The following is a 21226-nucleotide window of genomic DNA, read 5'->3' on the forward strand; positions in this document are numbered from 1 at the left end:
GCCAAGCCGGGGAAAGGGTACCTGGCTGCTGGGGACCATATATCCCCATGCATCCATCGACCTTTCTCTCCGGAGGTGGCCTGTGCCCTTTGGGATAACACAGGTGGCGCCCAGCGTGTTATGCAAGGACATTTCGGAGAGGCCGGGTAGGGCTAGATGACAGATGTCTGTGTTATGTGGGACCAGGGCAGTGGACGCCACACAGGCTGGAGGAGGTTGTCACGCGTGTATTTCTCAGATGCCTGGAGCTGTTGATGTCGTGGGGGCAAGTCATTTGTGAGCTATGGGAGCGCCTGGAACGCCACCAGGGTACTCGGAGCAGCTCTGGGGGCCTGCACAGGGGTGGGAGCAGGGTCGGCCACACCCCGCTGGCCGCCCTGGAAGGGAGGTGTGCCAGGAACCCAGGAGGCTGACGTCACATCCTGTCCCTAGACACTGGACAATGGTGGCTGCAGAGCCAACCGGAGCACAGAGGGGCCAGGTCGTCTCCCGTGCGAGAAACTGGAGCACAGCAGACCCCGGCCATGCAGAGGGGCGTCCGGAGCGAAGCCCCAGAGTTAGATACAGCTCTCTGGGGTTCGGCGTGTAATTGTCCCAGCTTTCGGCTTCCGCTGGGGGGATAGGGGAGCCTTGGGGCTGCTGATGGGCGCACGCTGACCTCTGGTCCCCCTGCCCTCAGATGCTGTGGCTGTTCCTGGCTCAGGAGGCTGCTGCCTGGGGAGGCGCCCGCTCTGGGTCCCCAGCTCCTTCCGCATGGAGCCCCAGAGCCTGGCCCCGTGGCGTCCGGCCAGGGCTGCACCAGGGGCTTCGCGGACCCCAGGCTGGGCGGGTGAAAGCTTCCTCCAGGGCGGGGACCCTGAGCAGGTGCCAGAAGGCAACCTAGCATCCAATGCAGCCTCCTTCCCAGGGCTCGGGCTGAAGCAGCCGGAGGGGCCAGGTGTGAATCCTGACTCTGCCCGTGAGCTCCAGGGACCGGGGCTCCTCTGGGAGGCGCTGGTGTGGGCGGAAGGGGTTCCTGGCTGATCCCGGCTGCTGTGTGGATGGGCCTGACGCGGGCTGTTGGGTGAGAGATGCCAGGCAGACAAGGCCACCCAGGGTGTGACTCCATGTATGTGAAACGTCCAGAACTGGCACCTCCACAGAGATGGGAAGTGGGTAAGCGATGAGCCCCTGGAGGAGACATGGGGAGTGACCGCTCATGGGGACGGGTCCCTTTTTGGGGTGATGGGATGTTGGGGAACTCGTCAGAGAGGCTGCTTACACAACATGGTGAGTGTCTAAATCATACTGCGTTGTGTCCTTTGCATGGCTGAACTGTGTGAGCGGCAATTCATATCTCACCAAAGCTGTCAACACAGGTTATCACCAACATGTGAGATTCAAGCCGCCCAGGGTCTCAAAGGTTTTCCAACGCGCGTCTCTCATTGTAGAGGCACCAAGGGAGGGAGAGAAATGCAAGAAGCCTTGTATCGGGTAGGAGAGAAAGTGCATGCAGATCTCCCACCCTGACCTCCTTCAAAACGCATACAGAGCAGAGGGGGCCAAAAACATGGATACACATTGTAAGAAAGGAAAGAAACTGTATTAACATTGTAATACGCGATATGGACCGATAGCAAGACATGAATAACAAAAAAGGAGCGAAAGTCATGCTACACGTAATTCAAGTCAACTTCAAAAAGTAATACATACGTGATATCTCTTAAAGTGCGTAAACATGTGTTTGGCACCCCCGGCATTTGGTAACGGAGATGAAAGTCACGTGCATAAACGTCACCATGGCAATCGTTTAAAAATGAACGTTGTGGTGCATTTTGGTAACTTCACGAGGCCATGCTGCCATCACCCCCGTCTAATTCCAGAACACTTCCCCCCAAACATAACCCCGACCCTCTTAGCAGTCACTCCCCACCCCTCATCCAAGCTTGTCTGACTCACGCCCTGTCAGGAAACCAAAACACGGGTCCCTGTATTTCACCAGAGGGCAGACTTCTCGTGTTATTTTTAGCACGTCCGAAACTCAAACATAGACAGAATTTCTGAGCCCTTGAGTGCTGGGGGGACGGCCTGCCTGACAATGTGTTTGCAAGGGAGTCTCGGGAAGCCCCAAGAGGCATGTGGCTGGGCCTCAATTCAAGGTCCATTCTGTCTGAGCAATACATGAAAGTATCCACGACTCGAGCCACACAGGTCCTGACCGAACCCCATTTCCCATGCGCTAAAAATGGGGGTGAGAGCATCTCCTGGTGAGTGAAACAGCGCCTTCGAAACCGCTCACGTGTTGCCTCCTCCAGGCAGCCCTCCAGCTCTGCCTCACACAAGGAGTAGAATTGCCGGCTGCCTTGTTGGTCTGCACTGCTCCCCATCCCTGCCTTTGTATGTTCACGCCTCTCTTTCTGCTAAAGACCTGGAGGGAGGACGTGTGGGTTCCTTGTCGCATCCCGAGCACCCAGCAGTGTGACTGGCACGCAATGGTTGTTCCCATATGTTTGCGGACGTGTGGATGTTTAGGTCTGCAAGACATCTGTGTGTCTGGCTGGGTCAGTCAAGGCAGCTGGGATCCTAGGAGGTCCGTCCTCTGCTTTAAGGCAGCGATGCAGTGGTCGTCCTTAACTAAGATGTCTGTGCAGTGACAGGGGTACCAGGCTGCAGGGAAAGGTAACACACTGGCTTGACAGACACATTGGAGGCGGGGGAGGGGGAAGGGTCGTGGGGACATGGAACCTCCGCTTAGCTCAGGGTGGGACTGACCTTTGCACCGAGGGAAGGTCTCTGGCTTAGCTGGGGAGCTGCCTGGTGCAGAAAGTGGGGGCCCTGACTGTCTGTCCCAACCCAGTGTGACTTGTGCCTTGTGTGTTCCCAACAGGTCAAGGCGACTTTGATTTGGCCGACGCGCTGGATGACCCTGGTGAGTGCCGATATGTCACGGGGAGCTTGTCTTTGTGGCATCGGTGGGACAGCCGGTGGGTGGGAGGTCGGTGGGTTAGCTGCGGCTGGGATGGCGAATTCCCAGGCACTGAGGGCGCTCTGTTTCCCACGGGATTGCAGGCGGCTGTGAACGTCCCTTAGCCAAGGACGCCATGGGTGTGGAGCTCAGTTGCATAGCTCAGGAGGCTGAGGTCTGGGCACATGCTGGCGGCTTTTGTGTTTTTTCAACATCGGTTCATTCTTACTCTGTGTTGTCTGACGCCCTGACCGAGCGACTGAACGCAACCAGCTTACCTTCCAGGGCCGGCTGCTCTCCTTCCGCCCAGTGGGTTTTCTTGGCCGGAAAGCTGAGTACAGGTGTGCCAGCCTGGCTGGGCTGCACGGGGGTTCAAACCTGGCTGAGTGGCAGAAAGGAAAGCACTGGACGTGCAAGCACAGGGGGCTGCAGATTGTGCTCACAGACGGTCGCTGGGTCTGGCAGCAGCACCAGCCACGGGTCACTCAGGGTGGATTCACGATGCAACTGGTTAGGGGAAGTGAAAGACGGATGTGATCCCCCCAGGGTGTGGATCCAAAAAGCACAGCAAAGACACAATGACAGAAACCACCGCCCTCCCTGAGTTTCCCCACTAACGGAGGTTTTTGCTGCTCAACCGCACGGGGCAAGAGGCAGATGTGCTGTTAGCGTCCGTGCAACAGAAAATCTGAAGGACACACACCCACGTGGAGGCACCGCTTTCCCGCCAGGCTGAGCGGTGTGGGCTCCGTCCTACCCGGTCTGCACGGCGCTGGGGTGAGCGTGGCAGGAGGACAAACATTGGCCCTCGCCAGAGGGCATCCTGGCGAGATCCTGCGAAACGCAGCCTGAGCACGCAGTGCTAGCGGGTGGGATGCAAAGGGGGACGTGCCCACGACAGGACACAGGTGTGTGACAGGGCCGGCCCCTGGGCTCCCAGGCAGCACCGTCGCCGGCATGTGATGGATAGAAAAGCACCGCTGACGTGAAACAGCAGTTCTGCTCCTAGGCGGACACTCGGGAGAACTGAGAGATGGGCTCCAGCCCTTGTTGAGAGCAGCTCTGGTCACAAGAGCCGAAAGGTGGCAACGACCCAAGCGCCCAGCCACAGAGGAACGGGCGAGCGCAGTGTGGTCTGTGACGGGGAGGATTACGCGGCCATGAAAAGGCGGGAGGCCCGGTGCAGCTGCAGCGTGTATGGACCTTGCACACACAGGGCTCACTGCACAGACGGCTTCCAAACGCAGTTTCCTCTGCCTGTCAGGACGCTGCCCACGGCGCCCCTTGTCGGCCTGCGGTCTCCTGGCTCCCACGGCCACACCCAGACTCACGGGCCTGGTGCCCACGCTCTGCAGGTCCGACAGTGTCCACGTGACGGCCGCCTCCTCGAGGGCTGACCTCCAGGTACAGCCGTCACTTGAGAGACCGTGGAGGTGTCCGTTCACTCAGTCCCAGCGCCAACAGACAACTGCGTCCACGTTTGTTGAGTGAATAAAGCACAGTCGGGAAAGGGACAGAAGCATGCTTCTGGAAGCCGGGAGCCTCTCTCCGTGTTTCGTTTTGCCCCTGTACCTCTGCTCTGCAGACACACGGCCTCCTGCCCTGGATGGTCGTGGCTAAGGGGGTGTCCCGGCAGGTCTGTGACATCTCGCTTCCTCGTCCCCTCTCCCCAACCCCCGAAATTCTTTGCTCAAATGTACTTCCTAACGAGCCGCCTCATGAAAGCCTGGCCCTCACCCTCCCACCCCTCACGGCTCCGGGAAAGACTGGCGGGCATAGATTTAAAGGGTGACGTCTCTGATTTGATTTTTCCCCCTGAATGCAAAATGGAACGTGTGTTCCCATTGCTAACTTCTTAGTGCCTTGGAACGGTCACTTTTTTTTTTAGGGTATTAATGATTGTTTCCCTGATGCTTATTGAATGTATTGTTTGCTCTTCATTCACAGAACCCACCAAGAAGCCCAGCTCAGGTGAGTGACGACGTGGCTGGGCAGAATTGAGGCTGTGCCCTGCTCCCTGGGATTCTCGAGGGATGTGGGAGGGTGTTTACAGGGCCGTAGGGCGTGTGAGCAATGGCCGGTCAGCAGGCGTTAAAAGCAAACCCTAGTTATCAGGGACAGGAAAGTGGTCAAAATCACAGTGACACGGCACCACATTCCCACTGGGGTGGCAGGTATCCAAACATGGAAATGGACAAGTGTTGGTGGGAATGTGGAGACATCAGAACCCTCGTGGGCATGAAAACTGGGGCAGCCGCTGTGCAAAGTAGTCTGACGCTTGCTCAGAAAGGGAAACACAGAGTTGCCTCATGAGCAAGAAATTTGACTCCTAGATGCATGCTGCCAGGGACTCCCCAAAAATGCATGTACATCATGCACGGTCGCCAACCCGAGGGTCCGCCTGTGGACGAACGGATAAACAGAATGGGGTGCGTCCACACAGTGGAATATTACGCAGCCAGGGAAAGGTGGGAGGCGCTGAGACTCTCCATTACCAGGGAGGGACCTTGAGGACACAAGGCAGAGCGAGAGACGCCGGACACAAAAAACCCCACATATTATATGATTCCACGTACACGAAAAGTCGAGAACAGGCATTTCCTGCCAGGAAAGGTGAAAATACAAGTCCTGTCCCTCTGTAAGGGTGAGTTTGCATGGAGTGAACGTGGCCCCCTTGCTGGAGGAAGTAGCAGCTGGTCCGTTAGTGAGAAGGAATCGGGACGCAGAAGGCTGGTTGGATGCAAAGAACAGTGGTGACTAAACCTGTTGGTAAAAATTAATCATCGTGAGCTGCTCAATAAAACCCCACCAAACTGGCAGCAACAGCAGGACAATTAAATTTCCAAGCTAGGTGCTGTAAAACAATAGCAGGGAGGGTGAGCAGAAGAAGAACTGAGTTGCAGTCGTTTCATGTTGCTGGATTTGGGACGTTTTTAAACTGAACTCGTTAAAAATAGAAATTGAGTGGATCAGTCCTACGCCGTTAGTCAAAGAGACGAGACAGGAGAGCAAAGTGAAGTTGATGAATTAAGCAGCGGTCAGGAAAGAATTTAGAAAAAGAAAAGAAGGAGAAAAATAGTAGGAATGATGTACCGCTAATTACAGTGGATGTGAAATGGTTTAATGAATAGGTTAATAGACGTATTAGATAAAGCAATTTAAAATGAGTTCTATGCTCTCAAGCAAGAGACACGCTTGCAATATAATGTCACAGAGAAGCGGAGACGAGATGGTTGGAAAAAGATGCACGAGACCAACAGTAACCGGAAGAAAGTGGCATCATGTAACCACGTCAGACAACACAACCCTCTGGGTATAGACAGTTACTGGGGATAAAGAAAGTTATGACTTAAGGGTAACGGAGCAGCTCCAGAATGGAAAACCAATCTCGATCCATGACGTACCTCAAGAAACTCAAAAGTGTAAATTAAAAAATCGGAGCGAGAAACTTTTTGCAAGCTTCCCTCGCCCACCCCTCCCACCCTGGAAATATCAGGCCTAGCAGATGAAAATATTAAGAATAAAGACTGGGGGATTCAACTGACAAACCCAGTGGAATAGAAATGTAGAGCCCCTGAACCAACAAAGAGGGAAAACGCGTCACTTTTCAGGACCCACGGTGTGGTCCAGAAAGACAGACCGTCCCCTCGTGCTGTATTAGCTTGTGTTGAATTATTCTAGAAACCCACGGAAGGCTATACAATTAGAGAAAAAGAGAAATCAAAGACAGGTTTTGGATGGACCTTAATCCTTGTTTCGTATCCCTCCACCATCTTTGTCCAAGCAGAGCCTTTTTAGGTTTTAGTTAACGCAATGGGGAATTCAAGCGTCAGTACTTTGCAGTAGCATAAATCTGCTTACGAATAGCCCGTCTGCCATGTCCCCATCAAAGGCAAATGCTATACTGAGTTTTGTACGGATTATATTCCTCACTTTGTTTCATCTTGTTTTATCTTAGCTGCTTGTGTCTAAACAATATATTATTTCCACATTATTACTATTTCCTTTTGACCGCTTTCACCCGTTTTGACAACCCCCACCTCCCTGCCCCTGGCAGCCACCAATCTGCTCTCTGCATCTGTGAGGTCAGGTTTTTGTTGTTGTTCTTCTTTAGATGCCCCATAAAAGTGAGATCATACGGTATTTGTCTTTCTCTGCTGGACATATTTTACTCTGCACGACACCCTCTGGGTCCGTCCATGTTGCCGCAAACGGCAGGATTTCATCCTTTTTCATGGCCGAGTAATATTCCACCATGTATATGTACCACCTCATCTGTTGGTGAACACTTAGATTGCTTCCATATCTTGGCTATTGTCAGTAATGCTGCAATGAACATAGGGTTGCATATGTCTTTTCAAGATTGTGATTTTGTTTCCTTTAGATAAATGCACGGAAGTGGGATTTGCTGGATCATACACTAGTTCTGTTTTTAATTTGTGGGGAAAACAATTGAACAGACAAAACACATTTTGCTTCTCTCTCTTTTATTCGGACAGCATAGGAGACTGTCTCAAAGAAAATTGTCCTCTGACTGATTAAAAACAAAAATACATCCTACAATTTAGCATTATCAAGATGTGTGTTTTTGGTTTGCATGTGGTTTGAGTCAAGAGTTTATGCTGAGGACGATGGTGAATTTATCTCTATCCTGGGGAGACTCTATTAGGATGGTGCAAAAGGAATTGCAGTTTATCAGGTTAAAAATAATTGCAAAAACCACAGTAACTTTTGCACCCACCTAACAGAAACACTGTAACAACGGGGAGGAAAATTCAGCACCATTGCTAGACACAGGCTGAATATACAAAAATCAGCAACATTTCTAGCCACCTGGAAAAAACTATTTGAAAAATGTAATTATGAAAAAAAGATCCCATTTGCAATAGCAACAAAATCTCTAACATCCCCATGGAAACATTTAACCAAAGAGCACTTGACAACCTGCGGAAAGAGTTACAAAATTGCACGAAACACATTCGAAGAGACTAAGTGGAGGTCTCCTTCACCCAAGGGTGGGGAGAACCAATATTATAAAACTGTCAATTCACCTCGAAGTGGAAGATTCAATGCAGTTCCAATGACAACCCCAAAACCAAAACGACTTTTCAGAGAATGTGAGAACTTCCAAAATCCTCCATAAGACAGAGGATAGCCAAGACATTTCTTTTTATCAGCCAAGAAATTTTTGAAAAAATTTCAAAATATATACACATATGGGGTGCAATGGTTCTAATAGGTGTTGACATTTGTTTTACAGCTATGGCTCAGGGCAGACACAGAGCCATGCATGGAGCCAGAGGGCCTCGAGATGGGCTTATATTATATCTCGGTACCTGAGCTACGATGTGATGGAAAGTTAGTGAAGCAGGCCTGGGGCAGTGGGCTGTCCTTGTGGATAATATGTAATGCAACTTCACCCCCCATGCAATACTTAAAAATACACTGGTGGAGTAAAAGTCTAAATGTGAAAAGAAATATTTTTAAAGTTTTGGTTAAAAAAAGGGATATGTCTTATGAGCTCAGGGTAATGAAGATATTCTTAGCTAAGATGCAAAAAGAAAAGCACAGAGATTTAAAACTTGATAAATTGGGCAATACTAAAATTAAAAATAATGATTATAATAACTCTTGACCACACACTCTCCAATGTGGAAACATGAGCTGCTGGGTGGGAGAGGCTCATTGCTGCTCATACAATTGTTTTAATGCACAAATTATATAAGAAGTCAGACAGTTAAGCTCGCAAATTCACCCTAGAAAAAGTGCTCCATACCTCACTGCTGAATATCACTATGGTCGCCTTCAAAGTACTCCCCTTGGGAAGCTGTGCACTGACGCCAGCCCTAGTTCACCCTTCAAAACTATTTTGGAACTCTTTTTCTAGAATGGCCATCAGAGCTGTCATTGTATTACCCTTGGTGTCCTGAATATCATCAAAATGTCTTCCTTTCAATATTTCCTTTATCTTCGGGTAAAGAAAGAAGTCATTGGGGGCCAGGTCAGGTGAGTAGGGAGGGTGTTCCAATACAGTTATTTGTTTACTGGCTAAAAACTCCCTCACAGACAGTGCCGTGTGAGCTGGTGCATTGTCGTGATGCAAGAGCCATGAATTGTTGGCGAAAAGTTCAGGTCGTCTAACCTTTTCATGCAGCCTTTTCAGCACTTCCACATAGTCAACTTGGTTAACTGTGCATCCAGTTGGTACAAATTCTTAGAGAATAATCCCTCTGATATAAAAAAAGGTTAGCAACAGTGTTGCAACAAGTTCACAAACTTAATTGTCAGACCTCATAGGTGGCTCCTTCCAAAAAAGATACATCGCCAGGCAGAGCCTGCTGGGCCCCCCCAGCTGAGAGCACAGGAAACCACAGAGCCCACAAGAGGAAGAAAAAAACGCTCAAGGTCACACTCATTCAGTGAAAGGCCAACAGTCAACCTCACCCAAAAGATGACAGAGGTAGTAGCAACAATTTGCAAAAACCTGAGCTCTGCAGCATTGTTGCTGGGAGGAAAACCGACTTGAGCCGTTTAAATCTGAGCACACCTACCACCCCCACCCCCACCCGCAATTCCACTTTGAGGAAACGCTTTGTAACTCTGTGCAGGGAGAGACTGAGAACCAGACTCACTGCGGTGGTGGTTTTGCAATCAATACAGACACTGAATCATGATGTCTGTTGTACACCTCAAGCTGGTAGAATGTTCTCTGTCAATTATATCTCAACAGAAAATATAATAAGCAGTTACAGCGAAAGAGAGAGGCAAACAAGCGAAAAAGAGAACATTTAGTGTGACAACCCTGATTCCATTGAAAAATGCCCCAAAGAAAGTATGGATCGTTCACGGATGCAGACTTTCCCAGGAAACTCTTAAAAATCGTTTGGGAGAGGCACCCAACGATTCCAGAATAGTGTTTTTCAGTTTTTTCTCTGGGAAAGAGGTGGGGGGAACGGGCCTTAAACTGTTACTATCTTTAAAAGGAAACAAAGTTACAACTGAAGGAAAATAGTTTCTTCCCGTCTGCTTCTCTTTAGTCAGCCTTTTTTTTTTTTTTTTTTTTTTTTTAATTTGCAAGATTAGCCTTACTGATTTAAGCTGGCACTTCTTCAAAGGGGAGGACGCTACCGAGTGTAGGTGGGGGATTTTGGAGTCGACAGGTGCGGGCTTGGCATTATAACTGTGATAAAGGTGTAAGGATTGCTGAAAAATCGATTCTAGAACTAAAACGGTTCTAGATTGTCCTATATGTCCCTTTGGGGTCACCAGCCACCCTCATGGCAGGCAGCTCTCCCATCTTCTTGCCGTGAAAACGAGCTTCTAGGAACAAAAATGACAGGGTGTGTGTGTGTGTGTGTGTGTTCTTTACGTGCTAGGTTTTGAGGTTTGCCACCACTGCCTAAGTGATTTTCAGCTGGCGGATAACACGCTGTAACACCGTGAGCAGCAATGGTGAACAAATTATAAGAGGCATAGCTGCAGTCGTGTGCTTATTGTCTGGGCTGCTTCGAACGGAAGGATGTCGTTTTTTTTTTTCTTTCTCTTCTATTAAAAACACAATGTCTGTTTCCCCACAGATATCTACCCAAAGCCGAAACCCCCGTTTCACCCGCAACCCGGAAATCCCGACAGCAGTGGAAGTGAGTTCTCAGCATTCACACTCCTTGCAACCCGGGTGTGATGGGACTTGCCTTTTGTTCACTAGGGCTTTCCATCCAGCTGCTTCTGAAATAAATCAGCAGTTCCCTGGAAGGGCGTTGAGCTCCCCGCTAACCAGGGGGCATTGAGGAGGTGGAATGGGTACCAATTACCCGTTGCTGGGACACCGGGAAAGGATGGTGTACGCACAGGATTGTGTGTGTTATTGCGGTGGATTTCTAATTAGGCTGGAGGACGTGTTTTCTGTAGCTCATTTGCACGGTTCCAGATAAGTGGCTTTTCCATGGAGGAAAGTCGACCTCCATTGCGCATTTTATGCCACTTGTTTCCAGCTTCTCCACTATGTCAAAATCTTGGCAGACATTCTTCCCATCGACCTCTTTAGAGAAAAAGAAAGGGGGAGGGACATTGGCCTTTAAAATCAATAAAGTCCACAGCAATTTAATAACCCTAAAATCGTAAAACGCGACCAGGCAGAGCAGCTGTGCAGCCAGCTGAGTGGACGGCTGCCAGACGCTTCCAGGAAGTTTGTTTTATGACAATGTCCTAAGGTCGAAACCTGCAGAGAATTTTTTTATAAGAGTTTTTCTGAGGGAAACGGATGACACAGATGGGGAGCCAGATCGCAAATGCTCCAGAGAGGAAGGTTTGCACGGTTTTGTTTGTTTGTTTGTTTTATGCGTTTGGAATTGAGGAAGAAACAGAAGATGGATGGAGGCGGGAAAGCAGTAGGGATGGGTTACAGGACACTTACAAAGATGATATGCTTGCCTGGGGGTGGTTACGCCTCTGAAGGGTCTGAAAAGAGGCATTTCCAAGGTATGTTAATGTAGACGCACAGAAACAATGGACCGGCTGGCTTATTGCAAAGCTACGCCTTTTGCTGAAGACATTTTCGGCCTGGGGTGTGTCTACCCGTCCTGACTTGCCCACATAGGAATTTATGATCCGATCACCCTGGGAGGTTACTTTCCGTCACTGATTTAGTCCAGAGTCCTTTTTTTTTTTCCTCCACCCACAAGTACCACCTCCAATTCCATGAATCTTTTCTAATATCTCTTCCCAGTGATTTTTTTTCATTCTTGTTCCCTGGAGCACTGCTATTTTACAAGATACCAACAGGAATTCCTCGTGGAAAGTGTGCCTTGCGCTAATATGTTTAGGAAACACGGGCTTAAACGTATTGTGTGGGCCTCCCTCCTGGGGGACAAGACTCTGAAATGCCAGTCATACCCTAAGATGAATCAGCAAAACCAGGGTGACTTCTTCTCACGGGCCGTGGGGGGCCAGGGCCAAGCATGGGAGGTGACCCTTTGGGACGCAGCTGTGACTGACACATTCCCAAGTGAAGGGGAGAAAGAAAGAAAGAAAGAAAAAGAAAGCCCCTGGTGTTTCTGTTCGCACTTTGCTTAAACCCAGCAGGGGCGGGATGCCTCACTAAATTGTTCATTCATTTCGGACATGAGAATGTTCTGGAACATTCTGTCGTGCAAGGAAGGCTGGCGTGGATGAGCAATGTTGAGAAACACCCTGCAGATGGAATGTTCTGGCAGCTGTCCAAGGTCCCACCCCTCCGCTGGTGGATTAGAGCCAGTAGCTACGCAGCAGGAAGTCCCTTTAGGCGGGGTCGGGTGGCAGTGCCCTTCTCTTGGAAACACATGCCGTCGGCTTTGTACCTCATGCCAGCCCCTTACCCAGCCTGGTTCTCACCCTCTGATTCTCTCATCCGACCCCAGAGGCCTGTATTCATGTTGCTTTCAAAGCCGTCAGAAGAAGCAGGCATGATTCTGTTTGCTGGGAACTGTCACGGGCTGAAGTGTGTCTTGCCAAAATTCACATGTTGAGACCCTAAACCCCAGGACCTCAGGCTGGGACTGTATTAGGAGACGGGTCTGTAAAGAGGGGACTAAGGTGACATGAGGTCTCTAGGGTGGGCCCTGATCCAATAGGACTGTGTCCTTATAAGAAGAGGAGATGAGGACACAGACACACAGCAGAGGGACGGCCATGTGAGGACACGGGGAGCAGACGGCCGTCCACACGCCCAGGAGAGAGGCCTCAGGGGGGACCAGCCCTGGGACACCTGGACCTCAGACTCCAGCCTCCAGGACCAGGAGAGATAAATGTGTGCTGTGTAAGCCGCCCCATCTGGGGTCCTTTGTTACGGCCACCCTAGCAACGTAACACAGAAGCTTTGCTTAAGGTCAAAGATGTTGCTGAAATCCAGAGACATATCCATATCTACCCATTTGCATCTTGAACTCCCCGCCAGTTTGGAACAACCTTGTATTTCAATGCTGGGTTTCACTGTGAAGTCGGGGATGAAATTCAGAACCACGAGAAGATTGCGGGGAGGACGACGCAGGCTAGCCTGGGACTGACTTCTGAGATATGCGTGTTCTGTGTCCAAATGTGGATGGTGCCCCATGCTCAAGGCCTCTCAGGGAAGAATTTCGTGCAGAAGCAGTGTGCTTGTCTGCTCCAATGGTCCCCCAGGAAGCACTGTGGGGGTGGGGTGGGGTGCTGGCTGTGGCCCTAGGTGATAAGGTGAGTGGGGAGGGCAGCGGTCAGTTGGAGCCCACACGGACCTCACAGTGAGACACTGACCAGCAGGGCTCTGCTTTCTGAGGTCGTGCCCAAGTCTCTGTAATCTCACAACATTCTGTCATCGTAATGACACTAGAAGAGAGTCTGTTTGCTGAGCTACCTGTCCTGCAGCAGGAATTGGAGAGTGAAATCCCCAGATGTTTCTCTGAATTAAAGTCCATTTCACCGTCCATCTGGCAGGGATGGTCACCTGCCCAGTACTGGGGGCCAGGTAATTGTGATGGGAAGTTGGTGCAGAAACACTCACAGTTCCACTGATTATTTAATTGCAGCTGTTTCGATAGGTCTGAAGGATATTAAAGTGGAGATGTCAAGGACGAAGCAATGTTTGGCCAGGTGACTGACAGGCTCATCAGATATTTATGGACTGTGTACAGTGACCGAGAGGCAGGGGGAGGGAGCTGCTGGCAGAAAGAATGTCACGTGCAAAGGCCCTGGGGCAGAAACATGTGCTGACCTTGAAGGACCAGTAGGGGGCATTGTGAGAAAAGTTCAGAAACTCCAATGACAGACGTATACATGAAAGGTGCAAAGGGTAAGACACCATCAAATGGTGGGGTGCTTTCACCCTAATACTGGTGCCTGGCTTTGGTAAAGCGTTCTGGCATTTGTGATAACGCTAAACATCGCGGCGTTAGCAGTTGAGCACCTGGTATATTGGCTCAGGAATCTGTGAGCTTCTCGCGGTAAGAACCAGGCCAGGAGCTCCCAGGCACCAAAATGAAAGTGGGGTTTTAAGCATGACGTACGGAGGTCTTAAACTGCTGATATTCAGTTGGAGGAGAGGTTGCACGAATGCTATAAATGGCACCTGGGAATAAGCTGTAATGTCATCTTGTATTCCAGTTTTCGTTACTGTGTGGGCAGTTCGTCGCTGAATGAGGTCATTATTTTCCTAAAATCACTGTGGCATTTTCTCACAGATATCTACCCCCGGCCAAAACCACCACCACCTCGTCCACCGCCTGGCCATTCCGACAACACTGGAGGTGAGAGTGGTGACTGTTCATTTGATTTCATTCTTGTTTTATGGCTGAGTAATAGGCCATTGTATGTATGTACCATCTCTTTATCCAACCATCCATGGATTGGGTGCTTAGGTTGCTTCTATTACTTGGCTATTGTGATGCTACAATGAACATGGGGACGTATGCATATGTCTTTTCAAATTAGTTGTTGGATTTCTTCGGATAAATACTCAGGAGTGGAATTGCTGGGCCATAAGGTAGTTCAATTTTCAGCTTGTTTAAAGAAAAGTTTAATTATGTTTTTCAATTACAATTGACGTTCAATATGATATTAGTTTCAGGTGTACAGCGTAGTGGTTAGACATTTATATAATGTATGCAGTGATCCCCCCAATAAGTCTACTGCCCACCTGACACCACACACAGTTATTACAATAATATTATTGACTATATTCCCTGTGCTGTACTTTACATCCCCGTGACTATTTTTATAACTACCAATTTGTACTTTCTAATCCCTTCCCTTTTTCACGCAACCCCCAACCCCCTCACTTAATTTTAAAAAACTTTTACAATTGAGGGGAAATCCGCGTGTTGTGAAATGAACCACTACAGAGGGAATGATTGAGTAGGGGTGAGTGTCCGAGTCCCCACAAACTTTGTACAAGAAGTTTGTGAACTGGACACAAGTCAGAAGACCGCTCAGGACAGAGACGCTGGCCCCCAAAATGAATGGATCACAATAGTTGCGCGGCGTGAGGAAACATCTGAACAATGGGTGCTGGGGGATAAAGCTAAGATACGCTGGGTACCCTGATGTCCACTTGCTTTTCTCATGTAACTTCCTGGGTTGTCTCGAGATGTTTGGACATCACGTTCCTAGGGTCCAAAATACTCCCGGTCAAGTCCAACCAGACAACCTTCAGATATGTCTGCAGGCCACTCCCTGGCACCTCTGCAGGTCTTGGCTAGGGTGTCCCCATCTCCAAGGCCTTACCACCTGTCCTAAACCCAGCCTGCAGGCCCTTCCCCACCCAGCCTTGCCTTTCTGTTTCCCAGCAGCTGGGCACTTTGTCCTTTCTGATATGCAATGGCTTTTCCTTTTGTTTCCTTGAATTACAATGAAAGCCCCACGGGCATGGATTTTCGCCTTCTGTATGTTGATATCTTCCCCGAGCCAAAAATAATGTGTGGCTCATTCGTAGTCTGTTCTAGATAAAGAACAGATGCGTGAATGGCTGATTTCGGTGATGGGGGGTTTGCCCCTGACTTGGCTCAGCAGGGCACATCCCCTCAATTCTGTTGGCAGGAATGTTGTAAACAAGTCCCCCCCGCAAAAAAAATCATTTGTGATTCACATTCTCCGAAACGTTAGAAAGGGGTCGTCATCAAGGCTGTTCTCTGCTCCAAGACGTTTCAGGAGACACCCCTGTAAACGAAACAAAACAGACCTCTTGAGCTCTGCAGGGCCCATGCAGGCTGCACACACCCCCCACACCCCCGCTGATGTAGGCTGCTGGGGTACACGTGAGTGGCAGAGCAAGTTGGCACACCTGCTGTGTTTGTAACCAGCACGTCTGGACGCCGTCTGAGGCCAGTACATTCCACGTGCACTTATAAATCCCTAAGCATTTAAATGAGCAGTTACTATGTGCCTGGTTCTCTGCACAGGCGTTCAGTGGTGGCCAAATGAACTGTGCCCCAGGCAGCCTGGTGGGGCGTCAGAGGGATACGTGGGTGGGTACCTATGGAAGCTGTGCAGGGCTTCTTAGCAGGGGGCTCAGGTGGGACTGACGGCCAGCAGTGAGGGAATGACAGGAAAAAAGGACCCAGGGGTGATGGGCCACCTTTCTTTCCTGCCTGCTCAGCATTTCCTTTTAAACTCAGATCCACAGGGGTGTGTGTAGTCCATCGGCCCTCCCAGGCTGACGGGTTCCCCACAGGCTCTCCTCCCTGGCAGTTTTGTCCCTGGTGGCCCTGGCATCCTGGGAAGAGCCTGCCAGATGGGCAGGCAGGCTCCCCAAGCTCCTCTACCGGCCCGCATATCCCTCCCGCGGGCCTGGGTTGCATGATGGCTGTCTGGAGAGCGTTTGGGGAATGGCCCTGTGCTTCACCCCACAGGTTACTTCGGTGACGTGGACCACAGCGATGGCCGCTACCCGCCCAGGCCCAGGCCGCCAGCAGGTACGTGCAGGCTTCTCTGACGGAGGGGGGAGGGTATCGCAGAGGCCGCGTCCCCAGCCTGGGCGCGCAATGAACGCCAGTGGAAAGTGGGGGAACGGGGTGTCCCCGTCCAACCCTGCATCTGGGGGTGTGGGCCGTGCGTCTGTCCACTCTGGAGGTTTGTGACGTGGCTGAAACTGGCAGTGGCACAGATTGCATTGAAAAGTGGTGGTTGTGTGTCTACAAAGGCATGTGTGTGTCTGCGTGTATCTATGTATATGCATAGCGTGTATATCTTTACACACACAGGTAAATAGATACCTTTAGATGTGTGTTGTATAAATACGTATCTGTGCGCCGTTTGTAAGCACTTATTTTTATTGTGGCATAACTGACACACAACATTGTATAAGTTTAAGTTGCACAAAGTGGGGACTTGACAACATTGTATACGTTGCACAAAGTGGGGATTTGACAACATTGTATACGTTGCACAAAGTGGGGATTTGACAACATTGTATAAATTGCACAAAGTGGGGATTTGACAACATTGTATACGTTGCACAAAGTGGGGATTTGACAACATTGTATAAATTGCACAAAGTGGGGATTTGACAACATTGTATACGTTGCACAAAGTGGGGATTTGACAACATTGTGTACGTTGCACAAAGTGGGGACTTGACCATCTCACATAGTCACCAACTGTCTTTTTTGCAGTGGAACAATTACGATCTTGTCTCTAACTTTCTATCTATGGATATATACCTTTATATACATATATATCCTTATATAAATATGATATGGGTATGTATATGTGTGTGTTCATATATATATACACATTCATATATGTACATATGTATATACCTTACATGTGTTCATATATAAATAATATGTAACTAATATTCAGTAAAACATGAGGTATATACATATGTATACGTGTAATAATACATCTTGATATGTATTTACATATCTTTATATATACATATACATATACATCTTTATATGTGTATGTGTATGCTTCTTTATATATGTATATTTCCACCTATATCTTTTTATTAATATATATATACCTTTATAAAGACACACACTTATATATATGCATGTATATACTGGGGGTGCCAAAAAAAATGTATACACATGACTTGTATTCATCTTTTGTTATCGGTATATATTGAGTACTACAATTTTAATATAGTTTTTTTCTTTTCTTAAAATGTGTCTACATTTTTTTTGGCACCCTCTGTACTTATATAATTTATATGCATATATATACCTTTATATATGCACATATGTCTTTGTATATTACACATGTACTTTCATATACCCTATATATGCCTTTATATGTGTATATCTACCCATATGCATATATATATATATATCTTCACACACACATGTATATGCATATATGCAACTTGTGTTGCACTTTTTCTCTGTAACTGGAATGTGAAAACCTGCATAGAATCCTTCAGACATAAATAAAACTACAGGCTCCTGGGAGAGAGACGCATGCAGTTCTGGGCTTCAGGCTGTAACATATGACGCTTTGGTTTCTTGTCTGTTCAGTTCTGCAATTTTACTTCAGAGGAAGTAAAGGATATGCCCCACACCTCGCCAAGAGGCCTGTCTGTCATGTGCAGAGGAGGGTGCATCCACTAATCTTTTCTGTGATGTTTAGACGCAATAAATAAATAGCTTTGTCGTAAAGGTTATTACAGCGTGACGGGGAGAAAAATAAGATGCCTCGTGCTTAGTAAAGAACACTGATGCTTGGGACCATCCGCCCGACCCTCCTTCTCACAGGGGCAAATCTGTGTTTGGTCTCCGGTCCTGCTCAAATTTCCCTGAAGGAGAGGCGATGTGTCTGCAGTGACTGGGGACCCTCAGGGTGCAGATGTGTCCCCTGGAGGCACAGAGGTCTCTGTAGGGCTACAGCTTCACAGGAGTTTCCCCCCTGAGGAGCCATGACGTTGGGGTGGCACCATCAGAGTCCCCCAGTGGCCCTGCTCCTTGCCACCCTGGGGGCATGCTTTGGGGTGCCTCTTACTTAGGTGCGGTTGGTGCCATTACCGATGAGTCGGGTGACACCTGCTGGAACCCCACTTTGGGGCGTCCCTCATTTCCTCCTTCTCTCCCACAGGTGGTGGTGGGGGCGGCGGCTACAATCCCGGTTATGACGGCTATGGAAACTCACACGGTACACCCCGCTCATGGGCCCCCCGGTGGGCAGTGGGGTTGGGGGGCATTTCCAGGGCTGCCAGCTGTGTGCCCCATAATCCCTTCTTCCTGGGTCTTGGATGTTGGGGCTCTGGGTGCTGCTGTTCATCTCCTGAGCCCCCTGTGCTCTGGCCCTCGGCTTCTCCTGAATCCGCTCTCCAGGACCCCAGGTGCGGCCCTCGCACACCTTGATCCAGGTAGAAAGAAACAGAGCGATGGACGGCAAGACTCCTCTGATTGGCACATACACTCTGTTACTGTCAGGTGTACAACATGATGACTTGATACTTGTATACATGACGAAATTGGTCTCCACAATATGGCTGGTGAAATCCATCACCGTACACAGTTACCAGGTTTTTGTCTTGTGGTGAAGACTTTTACGAACCACTGTCCTGGTGACTTTCAAATGTACAGTACAGTATCGTAACTATATAGTATAATACAGTTTTGACTAAAGTCACCGTGCTGGGCATTATATCCCCACGACTTATTTGTCTTATACTGGATGTTTGTACCTTTTGACTGCCTTCACCCACCAATCAATCTATGGATTGGTTTTTTTTTTAAATTAAATTTATTGGGGTGACAATTGTTAGTAAAATTACATAGGTTTCAGGTGTACAATTCTGTATTACATCATCTATAAATCCCATTGTGTGTTCATCATCCAGAGTCAGTTCTTCCATCACCATATATTTGATCCCCCTTACCTTCATCTCCCACCCTCCACCCCCCTTACCCTCTGGCAACCACTAAACTATTGTCTGTGTCTATGAGTTTTTGTTTCTCGTTTGTTTTTCTTGTTCTTCTGTTGTTTTTGGTTTATATACCACATATCAGTGAAATCACATGGTTCTCCGCTTTTTCTGTCTGACTTGTTTCGCTCAGCATTACTCTCTCAAGATCCATCCATGTTGTCACAAATGTTCCTATATCATCTTTTCTTACCGCCGAATAGTATTCCATTGTGTACATATACCACAACTTCTTTATCCATTCATCTATCGAAGGACATTTTGGTTGTTTCCTGGATTGATTTTAAAGCATTGTTGTTGTTATTATTATTACTATTATTTGCTGCTTGCTATTGATCAAGAGTTTTGAACATCTTAAATGGAAATGTTTTGGGTTGAGAACTAATATCTGGATGGAGCTTTTACAAGATGGAATGTGGTCTCAGCAATCTTCCTAACCTCTGACCTCTGAAACGGGAGTTATTATGACTGCATTTTACAAAATGAAGGCCAGCATGATGCTCACACAGTTCACAGGTGGAGGGGTAGACATCTGTCACCCTCCATAGGTGGCACTGTCCCCATGCTTCTGTCCCCACAAGGTGGACATGCTCAGGAAGGGAGAGATCATGTATGAAAAGTGGTGAAAAAAAAAAAAGAAAGGTGGTAGGTGCTCTCAAGAGTTATCTGCTTTAAACCCAACGTGCTAACGTGAAGTTCCCGACGTCGTGGGGACAAACGCACGGTCCATACTCCTCTAAATAGTCCTGTGGAGTGTTTTATCGTGAGACGCCCCACATCAGGACGTGTCGGCTTAGGGGAGCTTTCTCCCCACTCGTGCGTCTCTGAAGATGGTGCCTCCGTGTGGGTCCATGGTAGAGTGCGTTCTTTTGTTCTTTGCCCGATTCATAAATCAGAGAGATGTGACTCCTTTCGTAGCTTTCTCAGAGTCCTGCGAGGGTCTGCGTGGTTTCCCAGGACATGTCCGGTCTCTCATCACACTGCACCACGCCTTGGGGACCAGCTCCCGAGTCTGGCCTGGAGCTGTGCCAGCCTGTGAGTCAGCAGTCAGGTTGGCACCAGGGTTTTGGCTCAGGTGGCAGTTGAGTGAGTCACCCAGCTTCTGCCTTCCCGTGACAATACGTGTTTGGCATGTTCCCTTCTCATGCAGAATGCCAGGGCAGGCCAGCCAGGAAGGGCGTGTCCTACGTCTGTTCTCCCTCCCGGAGGGTGATGTGGAGAAAAGGTTTCACTCATCTTTTCAGGAGCTGGCTTTCAATGGCCAGGTTTCTCTAATAGCCACTTAGGAATTTGCTTGGGCTGACATCACAAAGTACGCCAGACTGGGGGGCTTCTACCACACGCGTTTCTCTCTCCCGGTCCTGGAGGCTGGAGTCCGAGATCCAGGTGTCCCAGGGCGGGTCCCCCCTGAGGCCTCTCTCCTGGGCGTGTGGACAGCCGTCTGCTCCCCATGTCCTCACATGGTCGTCCCTCTGTGTGTGTCTGTGTCCTCATCTCCTCTCCTTATAAGGACACAGTCCTATTGGAGCAGGGCCCACCCTAGTGACCTCATGTCACCTTAGTCCCCTCTTTACGACCCCTCTCCTAATACAGCCCCATCCTGAGGTCCTGGGGGTGAGGAACCCAACGTATACATTTGGGGAGGACACAGTTAAGCCCACATAACACCCACCATCCACTTGGAAGAGGCAGTATATTACATTACCCCCCCAATGTTAAAATAATACCCACATAAACGATTCCACTTCAAAACTAGCAAAATCAGCACCAAGCGTTTTGTTTTTTAATAGATCTCAAATCGTTTTTCAAACATGGCTCTCCAGACAGAAGAAGGAAGCGTAGGCATACCTCCTTTTTCTCTGGCTGTGATTCCCGCGTACCGTGCGTTTCCATCGCAGTCTCTTCCCGAG

The 21226-nt window shown here is 49.0% G+C and overlaps 1 protein-coding gene across 2 annotated transcripts in view; it reads left to right on the forward strand.

The window, feature by feature from the left end:
* Positions 1 to 21226, forward strand: part of XG (Xg glycoprotein (Xg blood group)) — a 34069-nt gene that overhangs the window by 7727 nt on the left and 5116 nt on the right. For both annotated transcript variants that reach the window (XM_019717778.3, XM_019717779.3), the window contains exons 2-7: positions 2867 to 2908; positions 4892 to 4915; positions 10522 to 10584; positions 14134 to 14199; positions 16300 to 16362; positions 18482 to 18538. In XM_019717778.3, the coding sequence (XP_019573337.2) occupies positions 2867 to 2908; positions 4892 to 4915; positions 10522 to 10584; positions 14134 to 14199; positions 16300 to 16362; positions 18482 to 18538 (315 nt within the window). The remainder of the gene's footprint in view (positions 1 to 2866; positions 2909 to 4891; positions 4916 to 10521; positions 10585 to 14133; positions 14200 to 16299; positions 16363 to 18481; positions 18539 to 21226) is intronic.

Source organism: Rhinolophus sinicus, chromosome 18, assembly GCF_057876585.1.
Source record: "Rhinolophus sinicus isolate RSI-liver-muscle chromosome 18, RSI-T2T, whole genome shotgun sequence".
Lineage (NCBI taxonomy): Eukaryota > Metazoa > Chordata > Mammalia > Chiroptera > Rhinolophidae > Rhinolophus > Rhinolophus sinicus.